The 17,905-nt window shown below is 40.2% G+C and overlaps 1 protein-coding gene across 1 annotated transcript in view; it reads right to left on the bottom strand.

Moving 5' to 3' along the window:
- RYR3 (ryanodine receptor 3) overlaps nucleotides 1-17,905 on the bottom strand; it is a 467,844-nt gene that overhangs the window by 83,218 nt on the left and 366,721 nt on the right. The window contains exons 78-85 of the mRNA XM_075193561.1: nucleotides 5,343-5,393; nucleotides 4,996-5,095; nucleotides 4,404-4,483; nucleotides 3,905-3,981; nucleotides 3,556-3,629; nucleotides 2,615-2,632; nucleotides 736-816; nucleotides 221-309 (exon numbers count right to left, since the gene is read on the bottom strand). Of these exons, the coding sequence (XP_075049662.1) occupies nucleotides 221-309; nucleotides 736-816; nucleotides 2,615-2,632; nucleotides 3,556-3,629; nucleotides 3,905-3,981; nucleotides 4,404-4,483; nucleotides 4,996-5,095; nucleotides 5,343-5,393 (570 nt within the window). The remainder of the gene's footprint in view (nucleotides 1-220; nucleotides 310-735; nucleotides 817-2,614; nucleotides 2,633-3,555; nucleotides 3,630-3,904; nucleotides 3,982-4,403; nucleotides 4,484-4,995; nucleotides 5,096-5,342; nucleotides 5,394-17,905) is intronic.

A 17,905-nucleotide genomic window follows, 5' to 3' on the forward strand; every position in this document is an offset into this window, starting at 1 on the left:
TACTATCTTAGGTCTTGGACCAAATGTTGCATGTGTGTCTAATGCCTGCAGCTTTCCACTGTGCACAGTACATGTGTGTATAGGTTGGGCTCACACATGATGTGATATGAATGGTAGGCTACCTGATGGCTGTAACGACTGAGCAGAACAGAAGATTTGGCAAGTGAAAAAAAATAAAAATCTAACATTATAAAAAAAGAAAAAAGGTGCTTCTGATTACCTGGAGGCGTAGGAGATAATCCACTGTGCTAATTATAATATTTACTGTGGTTGTATTTCCCATCTGAGTTCTGAGGAAGTTTTGGAAATCTGAAAGAATATATAAGAAATCCATGTTAGCACTCATACATCACAAATACATTTTACATCTTCCATGACATGTCCAAGAACATGCTGAATAGAGACACCTTTGAAATCTTATTTAATTGCACAAACACGTTTGTGTATCTCTATAACAATGTGGGGAGTTCTGGATGGTTATCCTGTGCTTGTACCATTACCAGGAGGCCACATAGAAAGTAGCTATATGATGTAGAGCTTTGTCTTCCTATATTCAGCGTGACAAAATGGTCTTGAATGCTGTTGCACATTCCAGTTGCTGCTACTCATACAAGATTATCATCATCTTTTTTTCTAAAGAACTGACATACTACACTGTACACTGAGGGAATCATGACAAGCAAATTACATACAATGACATGAAATAAAAGGTAAAAACAGCTATAAATATCTTACCGTTGTTGTGTCCTTCACACAAAAGTTGCAGGAACCTAAATAGGTCTCTTGTAAATTCATCATTCTGTAAAACCTTCTCACCTTGAAATGACAATTAGTGTGAAGTCATTGTAAGAAAGTACAAGATGACATTGGACACTTTTTACTGCAAAGTTACACTATCCTCTGTTAGTTGGATTGGTAATGGTTACAAATAAGAATATCTAGATAGCATGTTCAGCGCAAACTGAAAGGAGATGTAATATGGGCGTCCAATTCTATGCTTGTTAATCAAATAAAAATAAGCAGGTTTAAGGGTGTCTTCTATTTCTTAAGCAGAAACAAAAAAGTGCACAGCAGCTTTGGTATAGAGTGCACCCCTTCATCAGATGTTTCAAGCATAAGACGTGCGCCCTGCGTCAGCTGTCTTAAGATTGATACTCAATTTGAAGAACGCATCTGTCATCAAATATCGACAGTGTGAAGAGTGTGCCTTCTATCAGATGTATCAAGCTTGAAGAGTGTGTCCTTCTTAAGATGATCTTTGAGGTTTCCTAATAACAGTAGTGCTCTAGTCCTGAAAATTTTTGGGACTAGAGTGTGCCCCTTCGTTATATAGTGTGTGTCCATTGTCAGATGTTTGAATCATGAAGAATGTGCTTTATGTCATATTGCTCAAGCTTAAACTGTGCAAAATTTGTCATATGGCTAAAGTTTTTAAGCACCTAGTAAATGGTATGCTGTAGCCCTTAAACATTTTGGGGTTAGATTGTGCTCAAATCAAGCATGAAGAGTACGGCTGGGTACACACTATAGGATTTTCAACCAATTACTGGGCCAATCCCACAATAAATGAACGTTGGGCCCTATATCATTGTATTGTTTAATTTTATTTTTAAACTGAACTGAAAATCTTGCTCAACGATGGAACAAAGTTGTTCCAATGCCCGGCGGTGTGCAGAGTTCACTATCTTTTTAGCCGATGGATATGACAGATGAAGAGCACAGATCTGAAGGTAAATCGTGTAAAATGTGTTTCTTTTGTAATCATGAATTTGCATGCTTCTTTTTTTTTTTTTTTTTTGCTAATCCCTGGTTACATTGTTAAGGATATCGCATCGGGAGAAATCTTGTACAGTGTGTATCAAACCTATGGCCTTCATCAGATGAAGAGTGCACCTTCATCAGATAGCTAAAGCTTGAAGAGTGCACATTCATCAGAAAGCTCAAGCTTGAGTTAACAAATGGTATACTATACCCATGAAACAGTGTGCATTTATTTGTAATTATGTTTACTAAATATGTGCTAATATTGTTAAAAAGTATTTTCTCATCAAATGTTACAAAGACCACATCTATTCCATCTTGCTCTCCAGCTTTTATATGTCAGCCTTATGGTGCTTAACCAGGATATAAACAATAAACATAATCATACTTTAAATTATCATGGAGCAGCCTCACACTCCCCCTCAAAAAAAAAAAAATATTATTATACTTGTGTTCACATATATTCTATAACAACATTGCACAATTTTATACAGAAGTATTAATTAAATTACGTTTTACTGCATGCACTTTTTACTCTATGCAAGGTGAATATTTTATATAACTTTTGTATTCTCTTTATCTATTGTGCAGCTACTGTAGGTAATGTGTAATTTCAAGATCCGGTAACAATACATAGAAACATAAAATTAATATGAGAAAAGAAGTAGGAAAAGGTAAGAGCTTGAATAATTAGAGATGCTCAGATAGTTAATTAATGTCTACAGGCATATACTGATAAGATGAAAGTTGGTTTTCTAGTTTATCACATGTGAGCATGCAGCCCTCAGCATGATAAATGCCTGGAATAAAATGTAATTAGGGTTACATTTATCTTAAGTAAAGCATCACCTACCTCGTTCTCGGACAATAACTGTAAATAGAAAGGATGGAAGAAGAAGGGACAGTAAGTTGCTGGTGAATAATGTCAGTTGTACAGTCAATACAGGTCAGTGACAAATAACAAAATGGACCGTAATGTATTCCTTACCTGGTCAGTGATGTGAATGCACAATCTAGCTCCCTCCCTAAACACTGTGACAAATCACTCATAAAATGGATGGGTGGACTGATTCTGGATCACTGCCTCCAGTGATGTATTGGATGACTTTAGAGCTGAAGTACGGATGTGATGTCAACTCTCACCGACTGAAATATTAGATCATTTCATCTAGATCTTTGCTCTTGGGGCGCTCTACAGCTTCTGTGGCTTTATATGAGATTCTGCACCATTTAAATGATTAGAGCTGGGATGAACGAAATCCAAATTGTATAACTCGGTTGGATGTCAAATCCTTTTACAAAAGATTTAACAGAATCCTGAACTAAATATGAACCATAATATACATATTAAAAATTCTTGCAGCTTTAGGTCTGATCTGAAGTGTTATTTATCTTGTCTTATATGGGTAGAAACAATCTAAAGTAACACTATAATTTAACTCTCTAACGGATTATTTACTGAAAATTTGTTGTTGATCTCCTTGTCCTGACAGTTCATATGATATCATGGTAAAATGTTTATAGCGGGTTTAGTTAGGTAGGATGTTTAAGATGTTAAGTGTATGCTATAACTGAAAATGTTCAATAAAAATCTAAATTCTTAGGGAAATCAGAATTTGGTGCCCAAATTTTAGTAAAGGTTTCTAGAAAACAATTCTGAAATGGATCTTATAATAGGTGCATCCCTAATCTGTACAAATGACTTACAATTGATCCGGTTTAGGGAATTCCTTACTTTTTTTTTTTTTTTTTTTAAACGTAGGTTTTCATGGAACATGGCACGCTCATACTTACGTGTTCCTTCTTCTGTGACCATTCCAAGGCCTTCTGCTTTGTTTTGTCTTTCAAATGCATTCAAGTCTAGAACACTGTACAAAGAAACAAAATGAGAATCAGCCTCAAATCGACCCTAGTCTCTCAGGTTTTTATTGAACAGACCTTGTGCTTCGTGCAACCTGTATAGGAAGAGCGTGGGCTTGAGTCCATTATTGAGTAATGTTAGTCACAGTGACATGCTTAGTGTTGTATTTTATTGTAAGAAAAGCTTGCTTAGCGATTGACAATAATAGCACTACATTTTTCCAAGGACAAAGTATAGTATAGTATAGTGTATCTCTATGGAGAAATAATCATAGAAACCTACCTGCATGACATCATTAATCCCGACAAACTCTGAAAAAAGCCAGCATCTTTTTTCTCTTTCAGGTAATCTAACATTTTCTGCAAAACAAATAATTAAAAGAAAATAGAATTTCTCAGCATAGGCAGGTATCTGTAGAGTGTACAGGGTCACAATCTTTTCAACAGATGGTAATGACAGATGAAGATCACAGATGTGCAGGTAAATTGTGTAGGTGTGTACACATGAATCTGCATGATCATAGGGACTTTTAGTCATTGGTAAAATCGATATAGAAATCACATCAGAAGTAAAATGCAATAGTGTGTACCCAGCTTTAGAATATTAGAAGAACTGAAAGTTTAAGTTCGTGCTCCTGCCAGGAATTTTCCTCGTTCTTAACATACTGTATGTGAAGTGCTCTAACATATAACATCACAGAGTCCAGTTCTAAACTACTGTACTAAATGTTCCTCCCTGCTGCACATAAAGCCAATAGGGGAAGCCAGACTGTTCACATTACCTGTTGCACCACAGTGTTTCCACCATTTAGAATGGAAATTCCAAGTTTTAATGTTTCGACGACCATGGGGCTCATTTCACCTACATGAAGAAGAATATACATCTCTCAAAAAATATGGTAAGTTTGTTTTTAGGGCTACTTACTAAAGACAAGTTTTAATATACTTAAAAAGCATGTTTACAGTACAAATGTATTCTTCAAGACAATGCAATGAAAATTACAATTAGTTATCATTGAAACATAATGCTGTGCAATGGTTTTATTTGAGTTCTGATGCCTTATATGTGCCTCCTGTTATTTACATGCACTTTCCCTATTGTTAAGAGTCTTAGGGTGGTTTTCAGACGCTCCCCCACTTGTGAATGATTTTCATTGGATAGTCACTACCTTACTCAATAATCCATGAGGGCTGGTATAAAAGTATGTATGTAAGTAAGTTTTTTTGTCAATAGATATTTTCTAAAATGGCTCCCTATGGACCACAGATTAAAAAAAAAGAAGGATGATGCCAGAATTTGTCTGGAAAAAAAATAAATACATTTGGAAACAAAATAATCCCCTCCCCCATGGATAGTGAAAATAATGATATTACCTTTACTTGCACTGATCATCTGTAACACCATCTCAGCAGCCCCCCTCTCATGCAGACGGGCCTGCTGGTACAATGTCTTTTGTTTTTCCATTTCTTTTTCCTGTAAACAAACAGGGAATGAGATGTATATTCCTTCTTCATAACACCTCTAAGCCATTCATGCAACTCTAGTGTGTCGAGCATTAAAATCAAACTATCTTAGCATGGTACCATACATGGTATCATGTTGTAGATGCTGGAGACTGTGTTGAAGGAGGGATGAAAAATGATTGTAGTTACTCTAGAGAAGTCCTAATTTTACAGAGTATGTAGTGTTATCAGAAACAGATAATAAAAAAAGCTCTTACTTCAAATGTTTTTTCTTTTTCCTCATCATCTTCTTCTTCATTTTGGCAGCTCTGTAACGGTAAAGAGTAGAATGTAACTGCCATCATTTGATAACCTAGTTCGGCATATCAGGAAGCTTACACTGTTTACCACTGACGTATAGATCTCTACACTGACTATCTGCAACCTACCTAATGTCAGGCTTATGTTCAGGTTTTATACAAGAACTTCCCAGACCTTATTCCTCTGAGATATAACATACTTTATAGATTATGTATTAGAGTATAACCAGTGGTCAAAGTGGAAACTTAGAAGTGGCAGTATATAAAATGTAAGTGAATGGAATTTGACAGTTTTACAATGAAGACAGTAGGAGAGGCGGCAGTATGGTACCATATACCAGCCCACTATTTACTAAGGGTCCTTATAATTGAGTTTACTAAGTCAACCTGCATATCTCAGTGTGATACCAGCCAATCCTACTGTAAACAAACATGAATGAAGCCCTGCCACCAGCACTGGTCAACGAACACTGAAGTCACTTTAAGGTGTAGCTCAATGAAAGAAAAGGGTACTGTATAATAATCTAGGTTAAAGGTTAACTCCACCCAAAGTCAAACATTTTGTTATGAATGATATTAGGTGAATAAATATAACCTATTTTTAATGACATTCAGTGTGATATGTACACCTTTTTGCGTAGTGTATCTTTGCAAACGTATGTATGTTTCTATTCATACCTGTGACTTTTTGCACTTTGCACTCTTTACATTTGAAGAAGCGTGACTGGGGAGGAAAGGGGTGTTCTACCATAGACAATGTACAGTAAGGGCATGTTCGAGCAATTGTGTATAGATTCAGACTAGTCACAGGTATAGCTGAAAAACTTTTTATTGGCTGGTGATCAGGGGCTGGTGTAAGTAGCGGATGATGGTGATAATGAACACTCAGAATGCTTGCAATCAGAGGTTTCAGAATGATTTGCAGACACTTACTGAGACTTTAGTGGTCGCTCAAGCATAGATTAGTATTTGTCAAGCGTGTTGTAGCAGTTGTTCCTGCTGTATTAGCGAAGTTATTCAAATTGAAATGATGCTACATATTAATTGCGTTAATTACACATAAAACAAAATGTTTTTGTATATGTTAGCAAGTTGTATATAAGTGTCTCAGGGGTGTGTCTTTTATTAAGCAGACACATCTGCTACTCATTCAGACCTGGTCCCATCATCAACTCAAAATAGTGTAAATACGCACACACTTACGTTCCACTCTGAATCAGGCCCTATGTTTTTATTTTTGGAGAACAGCACACAAACTTGATAAAGACTATGGATAGAGAGTTCTAACGCGTTGGCGGTTTGGTCCTACTTTTACTATCGTGAGAGTCACACTGGAAGCATCAAAGCAGAGTCCGATCTCAGGTGCTGGCTCTGCCTGTTTTTCATACTGAAATGATCCTGTTTACCTACTTTCTCTATAAATGTTTTAGGATTATCTACCTCTGTATTTTAATTGGATATGTCTCTTGGCTTTATATAAGCTATAAAATAAAATGTTAATGCACTAGAACGTGTTTTTTGCCTTCCATATCGTGAGAATATACTTGATATCATTAAGCCATCATAACCCAGAGGAGAAGAGTTGTTTTTGATATGCCCTATATCATACTACATCTTGTAAGCATATTTCTTTTGGGGATTGGATCCTATCATGAATTTGTCTTGCATGAGTGATGGATTAAAGTAATCTCCTATTAGAAGAAACCACATTGAACTCCATTAAGCACATTTCTTTATAGCACACAAATAGAACTATTCTACTATGAATTTACCATAATCAATTATTTATAGAAAGCAACAGTGCTACACAGTAACCAAGGTCTAAGGGTCACATTATACATAATATTTTTTTTTCTCCCTTTGTAGCTACAGACTGTGTCTTTTCATTACTTCTAATAAAGTGTAAAGAATTGTTACCAATTGTTGGAACTTATAAACTATATATAGTTGTGATATGCGCTGCAGTGGACTCTGACCCCTAGTTTCCCCATTATGGAGGGCATTTTTTTGAGCTTATTGAGATGGGTTGGAGCATGAAACAAGAGAACAGAACTTGGAGAAGTAACATTCTCCCAGTTGATAAGGAAAGATAAAAAGGGTTTGTGGTGAGTGTTGAGGCCTAGACCATGCCTGCCGAAATGCTACAGTCAAGTTGGGTAAACCAACAGCGACTTCCATGATTAAACTGTACAGTATGTAAGTAGGTATTTATGTGTATATATACACAGATATATAACATTGTAGATGTCTTTGTATTAATTAAAGCAAGGAGCCAATTTCTTTTTATAAAAAAAAATAGCTCATAATTTGGCAACTAGGAGCACTGTTCTATTGCTGCTAATTTTATTTTACATTTGAGGGTAAGGAAAATGTAAGTTTATTAATTGCAGTTATACAGAAATAAAATGTTCGATACGTCTTACTTTTGATGCAATGAACAACAAATTTCTGATCCCCTTGCCCTAGACTATTTTTTTTACTCCCCTGTACACAACACATACTCCAGAATTGACAAGATCCTTCTCAGCCATGATCTTACCCTTAAACTCCTTAATTCTCACATTCACCCAAATACATGGTGGGATTGTGCCCCAATCTCCTCCCACCTCTCCTCATTAGCACTTCGCCCCTCCTTCTTCTCCTGGAGGATCAATGAATCCCTGCTTCATGATAGCAACACGGTAGTCCACCTCAAGTCCCTCTTATCTGAGTATTTTGAAATTAATGACTCCCCCGAAATTTCACCCACGATCCTATGGAATGCCCATAAGGCTGTCATTAAAAGCAATCATCTGGCCTTAGCATCCAATGCCAGAAAGGAGAGACTCACTAAAATGATTAACCTCACTGCCTCCCTACAACAGTTAGAAGTGCAGCATAAATCCAATCCAGACCCTATTATTCTCTAACAGATAGTCACAGTACGTGCTAGCTTTACATCCTATGTTCACACGGAGTGGCCAACAAGCTAAAATGGTTGAATCAACGTTATTATGAAAAGGGGGACAGGGCCAACAAACTCTTGGCCACCCGACTCCGTACCAAAATCTCAGCCTGTAATCTCCTGGCCATTAGGGATTATTCTGGGGTATTGGTATATGACCCAAACATGATTCCATCTGCAAAGTATTACCTAAAACTATACAGCCTCACCAAACCTCATGACACTTCTGCACATCAAAAGCAAAAAGAATGCATAGAGGAGTTTCTGTCTAATGCCCACCTCCCTAAATTGTCCCATCAGACGGCTGCCCGACTTAGTGAATGCATTACCTCAGATGAGGTCGAACAGGTTGTAAAGGCACAGAAGGCAGGCAAGGCACCTGGGCCTGATGGGTTCTCAGCGGCTTACTATAAGAAGTTTGCAGCCCTGCTGGTCCCCTGTCTCTGCACCCTTTTTAACTCCATTCTTAAAGGAACCCCTTGGCCCTGGGAGTCCCTAGAAGCTAGAATTACCCTGATTCATGGAGAAGGAAAAGATGCCTATAACTGTGTTAGCTATCGCCTGATATCTCTCAATATTAATTACCGATTTTAAGCTCTACGCCAAGATTCTCGCCAACCGAATAAATTCTGTACTCCCTTCCGTAATCCACTATGACCAGATCGTTTTTATTCCCAGTAGACAAGCTACGGACAACACGAGGAGAGCCATTGACCTTATCCATATACTCAATACTAGGAAAACCTCCTCAATTATCTTGGCTCTGGATGCCAAAAAGACCTTTAACAGGATCTCCTGGCAGTTAATGATCCATATATCGCAACACTCATCCACAAGACAAAGTCTTTTTATATGCCAATTTGGGGTATCATCCAAACCTACTCCCCAGTTTTCCACGGGATTCTTCCATGCCTGCTGTTACATCCAGACGAGAGTAACTACAAAATAATCTCGAATTATTAAAAGAGACATTGCAATGTGCACAGGACAGTTATAAAAGAATTGAAGACAGACATCGTAAAGTTGCACCAGTTTTAAATGTTGGCGATGATGTTTGGCTGTCTACACAAAACCTAAAAGTAAGCGTGCCTACTCCTAAATTAGGACCGAAATATATAGGTCCTTTTAAAATTTTGGCACAAGTCAGTTCATTTGCCTTTCAACTTGAACTACCAGGATCTATGAAGGTTCATCCTGTCTTTCATGTTTCTTTACTGAAGCCAGTAGATTCAAATCCTTTCCATGGTCCCACCTTGCCTCCTCCAGATCCTGTTCAAATTGATAAACATGAAGAATTTCTGGTAGAGAAAATACTAGATTCACGAATATTTAGAAACAAACTTCAGTATTTGATACAATGTCAGTGATATGGAGCAGAAGACAATTCATGGGACCAGAAGATAATGTCCATGCACCTCGATTGCTGCGTGAATTTCATCTAAGATACCCGGAGAAACCCTGCAAAGCACCGTCCAGAGGACGTTATTGAAAGGGGTGAATACTGTAAGGAATTACTTTGACATTTGCACCTCCGACGACTAAAGGTCTCTGTATTTGCAAACTTGCCCTTATCCAAGATGGCCAGTTTGGAATAAAAGAGAAACCATCTTGGATCCTGTTTCCTGTTTGGCCCTATAAATGGCACTTTCTGGTTCAGACATATGCTTGAGTATTCTGCTTGCTCAGCTCCTGCTACTTGCTACTCTACCTTGCACCTGTAAACTACCCTCTTGTGCATCGACCCGGCAAACATCTGACTACTCGCTGGTTATCGGAAGCTATTGGGCTTCAGATAATACCACCAGTATTGTTACACCTTGTCACTCCCTACCATGTTACTACGTACCCCAGTGTTGCTCACGGCCATTGATGGGAGTGAGATTCCTAATGGGAAAATTCTGACACGAACGGAACCATTGTCTCTCCAAGTCGGGGCTCTGCATTTCAACAAAATATCTATGTATTGTCACACACCTCCAGTCTGGTTATCCTTGGTTTACATTGGCTCTGTCTGCATTCCACTCATATTGATTGGCCGTCCACTCAATTTTTGTCTTGGGGTCAATCCGGTCATTCCAAGTGCTTGGTATATGTTAAGCTCTTACTATTGAGGAATCCACCAAAGTGGTTCTTCCTTCCCAATACTCCTCGTTTGCTGATGTTTTTGATAAACAGAAGTCTGAAGTCTTACCTCTGCATCGTATCTGGGACTGCCCCGTTGATCTCCTTCCTGGCAAGATGCCACCCATGGGCCGTGTCTATCCTCTGTCAGTTCCCGTGAAAGAGACCATGGTAGATTACGTCAATGAAAACCTTCAACGTGGTATAATTCGTCCTTCTTCCTCCCCAGCTGGTGCCGGTTTCTTTTTTGTAAAAAATAAGGACGGCTCATTATGCCCTTGCATCAACTATAGGGGTCTTAATGCCATCACTCAGAAAAATCGGTATCCAATTCCTCTGATAACTGAGCTGTTTGACCGGATTAAAGGGACTCGAATCTTTACCAGTTAGACCTGAGGGGTGCAAACAATTTAGTCAGAATTAGAAAAAGAGATGAGTGGACAACCGCTTTTAACTCCAGAGACGGCCATTACGAATATCTGGTCATGGCCTTCGGACTTAGTAACGCTCCTGCGGTATTTCAAAGTTTTATGAACGAGATCTTCAGAGACCTTCTCCACTCTTCAGTAGTAGTCTATCTGGACAATATTTTAATTTTCTCCCCGGATCTGCCTTCTAACAGAGAACATGTTGCTGAGGTTCTCTCAAGACTCAGGGCCATTCACCTCTATTGCAAGCTCGAGAAATGCGTCTTCGAAGTCATGGAGACATCTTTTTTAGCATACATTGTTTCTGGAGACAACTTACATATGGACCCTGAGAAAGTGCGAGCCATCATTGAGTGGCCTATTCTGTTAGGCCTGAAGGCAATTCAACGCTTCATAGGGTTCACCAACTATGATAGACAGTTTATTTGAAGTTATTCTTCTATTGTGGCTCCCATTGTTGCTTTGACCAAAAAAGGGCTTGACACTAAGAATTGGTCCGAGCTGGCTCTGTCTGCTTTTAGCACCCTCAAGAAGGCGTTCTCCATGGCTCCAGTTCTCAAGCAACCTGCTTCCTCTAAACCATTTTTAGTTGAAGTAGATGCTTCAGCAGTGAGAGTTGGCGCAGTTCTTTCCCAGTTCTCCTCTGCTGGGAAACAACTTCATCCATTCTTTTCATGCAAATTCCTGCTGGCTGAAAAGAACTATACCATTGGTGACAGAGAAATCCTAGCTATGAAGTTGGCACTTTCTGAATGGAGGTATCTCCTGGAAGGGGCACGTTTTCCAGTGACCATATTTACCGATCACAAAAACCTGCTGTATGCCCCATGACACCCACAAACCGTGGAGTTAGATGATTTCCTGATCTCAAAGCCTATTACTAGGCGGCCCACCTTAGTTCTGTAGTCACCTACTTTGCTCCGCTTCCCACTCCTGGGCTGATATAGAAGCTGCATACTTATCTCTGCCAGACATTTCTAGTATCTGCAGCCTTCCAAAACAATCTAGGCTTGCACTGAACAAGCGCTTCCCTACCTTACTATTCGCCACCCAAACCATCCTGATTGGGTGATGGAGATTTGGCAGTCAGACACGCTGACCGCTGACAGGTGAGCGGAGAACAGACCATGCGCATACATTGCGTGCAAGGAACAAGGAGCGTCCCGCTGCTAGGCAATGGGACACGGCTACCGAGAAGGTGCAGGCGTCCAACTCCTGCACTAAGTATCAGTGCGGAGATGGCGCCTGACATTACATATCTGGTGGTCATGCCCTGTCATCTCTTTATTCTGGGATAAAGTAGCTAGCCTCCTGTCCTCCTTTCTCCAATGCCCTTGTAAGAAGGACCCTTGGTCCTTCCTCCTTTGCAATGCTGATGTCCACTCCGTGAAACTGGCCCCCGCATGTCCTGGCGGCTGCTATGCACCCGATAGCCAAATTGTGGAAAAGCACAGCGCCTCCCCGTGTCTCTTCTCTAAAGTCCTATGTCTGGTTCATTACTAACATGGAAAAAAATCACCTTCCACCTATGAGGTAAAGAAGATAAGTTTCACTAAATCTGGGCTCCCTGGCTATATCAGTAATGCCCCACCACCTTATCTATTGCCTCTTCCATACCTGACACTCCTGCTCATAACATTCCTGCATGTGGAGTCATTTCCTTTGCTCTCTGAGGTACCTCCTCTTCTTGGTTCACTATGGCCGACGACCCCCCCCCCCCCCCCCACTACTCTCCTAATAATTCGGATATTGCTTGAGCCAGTACAACTTTTTGTTTATTCACTCTGTCTCGCTATGCATAGCAATTCCTAACATGTATTGTGACAGTGTTTGACTTTTCCTTCCCTGTTATCTTCTACATGACTGCTGTCACTCATGTGGATTTAATAAAAATTTTGAGTAAAAAAACAAGTAAGACATATGTCCCGGTGCAGGGAATATACACAGAGAGGAATCTGAACTATCTCAAAATAACCCACCAAACCATATCATGTTTTCAGATATATGATCAAATCCCCTAAGGGCAATTGAACATGTGTCAGTTTGGTATAAATTATCCATATGTGGTTGGCTAAATTGGCTATTTCCTGCCAAATTTCCATTACTTTTAACCAACCAATTATCCTAATGTATAAAAACCCATTACGTTTGGTTTTGGTCACTCAGAACAGGAAATCTGTTTGACCAATGATCATCTTCAACATGTTTTATAAGGTTACCAACTGATTGAGATATACCCCTTTTCTTCTTCTTCTGATCAAACAAATAAATCTCTTTAATGAAGCTTTGCATCTGTCCAGAACCATAGATCTGGTTCCTCAGTGAATAGCTCAAATAGCAAGAACTGCTCATGTCTCTGCAGGTTTAGAGACTGAAATCTCTTAATACTTTTTATGGTGATCTGGAGTATGTGAATTCCCTATCTGCCTTAGCGTATACCTCTTGTACTGGGAATTTATTCTATCTCAGTATTTCAGTGTATGACAGAAATATAACTCCCCCACCTGTGCTTGAGAAAACCCTTTGCTTATTTAAGTTTCTAAAAATGAAATCTGCTTGCTTGAAAGCTGCATAATAACACTGACATCTTTCAATCTCAACCTCCACGCTGTTCTTTGTCTGCAAATTACCAGTAAAGAAAAGTATTATTTCTGTAATACACTTTATTTCTTAAATGGTAAACGCTGCTCTAACAAAAGATAACAAAAAATACCCTCCAAAGAGACAAAACGTATTTCTTATTTTCAATCACAACAATCATGAAAACAGCAATCAATGTAGTAAGTAAACACTGACCACAAAACCTTGCAAGCTCGGATAAGCTCAGCTTAAAGCAGCTTATCTGTAGTGCGGGTGTTCAAATGTAATCCAATCAGATATAGACAAATGCCAAAAAAACTCTAAACGACAGAACAACTTTAAAATGCTGGTGTTTTGTATTGTGCTCACAATATTTTGCAGATGCAAGGTATGAGCAAATGCTTATCAAATTAGATAGAGGCCATGCTTGTCATTCCCTAAACTCTGAAAATACACTTCAATGCTTTGGAATACCATTGGTCTTATTGGCAAACAGAAAAACTTTATAGTGCTATGGTTACCATTTTTATTGTAATAGCCTACTGCATAACCTCTACAAGACTCTCCAAAAAATAAATCTTTTATTCAAACACCAGACTGTACTTGTATTATTACAGAAAATAAGTGAGCGCCTGACTTATTTTAAGCATGAATGGCAGTAAGGTTATGCAATTCAACAGTACTTCTGATGAAGAGAAGACCCCTTCTTCGTTAAAATTCTATTTAGCAATACCAGTTTATCTGACTTTGAAATATGACCTATACAGACCATTGCTTGGCCAAGTTTCCTACCAGTACAGAGGCCTTTGTAATTAAAAAATTACAAATCACATCTTGTACTGAGATACTGCCCACCTTTGGGGGTGATCTGTGAAAAAAACATGCTTCATCTCTCTTCACTTGCTCGACACACAGAAATACACATCTATTTGGAGAGTCCATGGTCAAGTAGTATTTATACAGGATGATACAGGAGCTGCAGTGTAAGGCAACATGGAGGAATGGCTTGGATGGTACCTGGGTAAGATAACATAATTTGATGAAGTTTGCTAAGTATTTGTGGAATTTGAATAGAATAAGTGAGTTGATTGTAAGCGATTAGTTAATACAGTTTAGTATAAATTATTGTAATTTGTATTAGAAAGTTTTGCAGATTGTATGGGGATTGTAAGACAATGGGTTCAGTGTAAGTCATACTTGCCAACTCTCCCTGAATGTGAGGGAGACTCCCTGAAATAGGGGTGATCTCCCTCACTCCCTTAAGAGTCTGGCATTCTCCCTGATGCTGAGCCAGTACAAGACGTGGTTGGCTTCGCCATATGTGGCATCATGACACAGTTCAGAAATTGTGTCCTATGTCCATGTATTGATGTCTATGGAGGTGGCCATTTTCATGGCGATCAAGATTTAATCAAAGACTGACATGTAAGACAACAGGACTTCAGTAATGGAGACAGAAATATAAAAGACACTTCAGTCTCTAGAGATTCATTTTCTGCTTTTCTTTAACGCATAGTTGCCTACTCTCCCAGAATGTCCGGGAGACTCTCGCATTTCTGGTAGACCTCCTGGGCGAGCAGGGCAACCTCCAGATTCTCGCCCCCACAATAGATAAGTGGTGGGGGCAGGGCTTTATGATGCAAATATTGTGTCATTTTAGCCCCGCCCCCTGCTGTAATAGGTCAAAATTGTGGCAATCGTTTAGGGGACGGGGCCAAAATGATGCAATTAGTCAACCCCCTTCCCAACTCAGAAACTTCCCTGGGATCTCCCTGAAGCCAACGAAGAAAAGTTGGCAAGTATGGTGTAAGTGCATATACTGTTTGTTAAAGAATATAGCTGAGAATGTGACTTAGATTGGAAAGACAGTTTTAAACAAAGAAAATGAGAGTGAAATAGTTGAGATAAAACAGTGCTTTACATGAATAGATTGTAGATTGTGCAATGCAGTATAGTGCTGGATAAATTAAATGGACAAAATGGCTCCTTTGTGAGCCATATGAGAGAACTGTGTGTTGTGCTTTGTTCCAAAGCCAGGGCCATGTGGTATGGACTCCAATTTGTAATATTGTCAATCTGTTCACCACTTGCTATGCCATGAGATTTATCCTCCATCGTGTACTCTGTCTCCCGCTCTTCTTTTGTACATACTCACTCTTGTGCACGCTCTTCTCTTGTGCACACTCTCCTGATATTAACATATACACACACATTGAAATTATACACACACTCATACACAAATAGGAAAGGCACATTTATACATTGATAAAACAGCTGACGTAGGTAATGCATTATATTTCATGTAAAATATATTATGCTTTCTACACTGTGTTATTATATGTGTAAAGACTGTTACTGAAATACCTTTATTCATGTATTTCAGTTTCCTGACCAGGACAGACATGTCCTGTGTGTTCTCCGCTGAAGCCCAGCTTGGAACTCCATCTGGGCCCTGTATTCTCTCCCAGAAATACCTGCTGTGCTATCTCGCCTTGGTTTCACTGATTGACCCAGTCGTTCCTTGCTTCGCGTCCCAGCTACTGCCTCTACTCAAGGCCACGACTAGGGCCTACCTCCCGGCCCGTCTCTCTCTACCTGGTCCTACGGCCCCCTTGCGCTCTAAGTCCAGTTGTGCTCCTGATGCCTGCCTGCCACTTGATGACATCTTCCCCTGATGCCTTCCTCCTGCTCCGGTCCCTGGATACCGCAATTTCATCCTACTCCAGGCCACGGCTTGGGCCTACCTCCCAGCCGGTCTCTCTGCACCTGATCCTGCAGTCCCCTTCTGTTCCTACTCCAGTGGTCCTCCTGATGACTTCTTCCCCATGATGCCTTACTGCTCTCGGGTCCCTGGATGCTGCTGTTGCCTCCTACTCCAGTTCGTGGCTTGGGCCCTCCTTCCCATCCAGGCTTTCTGGACCTCCAGTCTCCTGTTTTGGTATCCTGCTAGTCTGCTGCCTCAAGCTGCTGGCTACCTCTTGTTCTGGGTTGCTGCACCCGTTCAGCATGTGGTGGCCTCAACTCTCTATCCCCCACTAGACCTCTGCACTCTTAGGCCCCACATGTGGCTACCCTCAGTCCCCTTGGGTCTTTTACCTTTTGTTCCTGCCACTCTCAATTGGTCCCTTTTTCTACCTGAATTCTAGACTCCTGGTCTCACCTAAATAATAGAAAGCTATACCTGGTGCTAGTTAATCAAATAAAACAACACCCTATAGTGTCTCTAAACGCTGCTGTAATAGGGATAGTGTCACTTTACCACAATAGAAAAAAAACACAATAAAAGTAAACAGCGCAGAGAGGAGACACTCATGGTGTAGAGTATTATGAGGAATTAAGTTACAGTGGAGGACAAATGTGTATACATAACCAAGAAGATTGCAAATACAAATATTTAATAATCAAAATCCAATAAAATACAAATACATATAAAACCACAGCCTATGGATCCAGGTCTCGCCTATACCTGTTCATCTCTCCCCTTCTACCCGGACTCCTGCTCTTACCTGGATTCTGATACCCTACATCACCGGTCTCCAGGCCTCACCTGCTCCCACCGTGATTTGAACACTCCTAAACGTTTGCTTATCGCCCACTACTAGTACCCATGTACACCAGTTCCTGTGGATACCCTGGACTCACCATTACATGTGCTTACTCACCTCTTTCGTGCATTCTTCCTTCTCTGCCTGGTATTGTTCTTGCAATTACAGTACCTAATTGTCATTGCCTGCACTTTATTTTGTGCTTTTTACTTTATTATTTCATTTTCTTCAGTTAGATTCACCACTGGTTGTCTACTGATGTGCACTACCTCTGTCTCTACATTCTGACCTCTCTTCTCTCCCCTGCTCTCTCACCATGTCTCCTCGCTCCTTTACTACACCCCATCCTCTCCCCCAGCCCCTTTCTCTGCTCCAATTTCAACCTCTCCCCCACACCTCCCCATACGGTCCAGCAAACCTACCTACATCATCCATATCTCCCCACGTTCCTCCCTCCCCTTCTCCTGTGCCCTATAGAACTTCAGATCCATCCGTAATAAACTGCCCTCCATCCACGACCTCTTCACCTCCAATTCTCTTATACTCCTCACTATTACCGAAACCTGGCTCTCTTCTACTGACACAGTTTCCACTGCAGCTCTCTCCCAAAGGGGCCTCTCCTTAACATATTTCACCAGACCGGATGACCGGCCAGGAGGTGGTGTCAGCCTCCATCTTTCCCCTAACTGTACATTTCGGGAAATTACCACTGAGCCTTCCCTCTCTTTTTCCTCCTTCGATGTCTACTCAATCCATCTCTTCTCCCCCATCCATCTCTGTCATTTTTCGCCTCCCTGGCCCCACCTTCCTCTTTCTTGACAACTTTGCAGCATGGCTTCCACACTACCTTTCGTCTGACCTCCCCTCTTTCATACTAGGCGAATTTAACATCCCTATTAACAT

This window comes from Mixophyes fleayi, chromosome 12, assembly GCF_038048845.1.
Source record: "Mixophyes fleayi isolate aMixFle1 chromosome 12, aMixFle1.hap1, whole genome shotgun sequence".
NCBI classification, from domain to species: Eukaryota; Metazoa; Chordata; class Amphibia; order Anura; family Limnodynastidae; genus Mixophyes; species Mixophyes fleayi.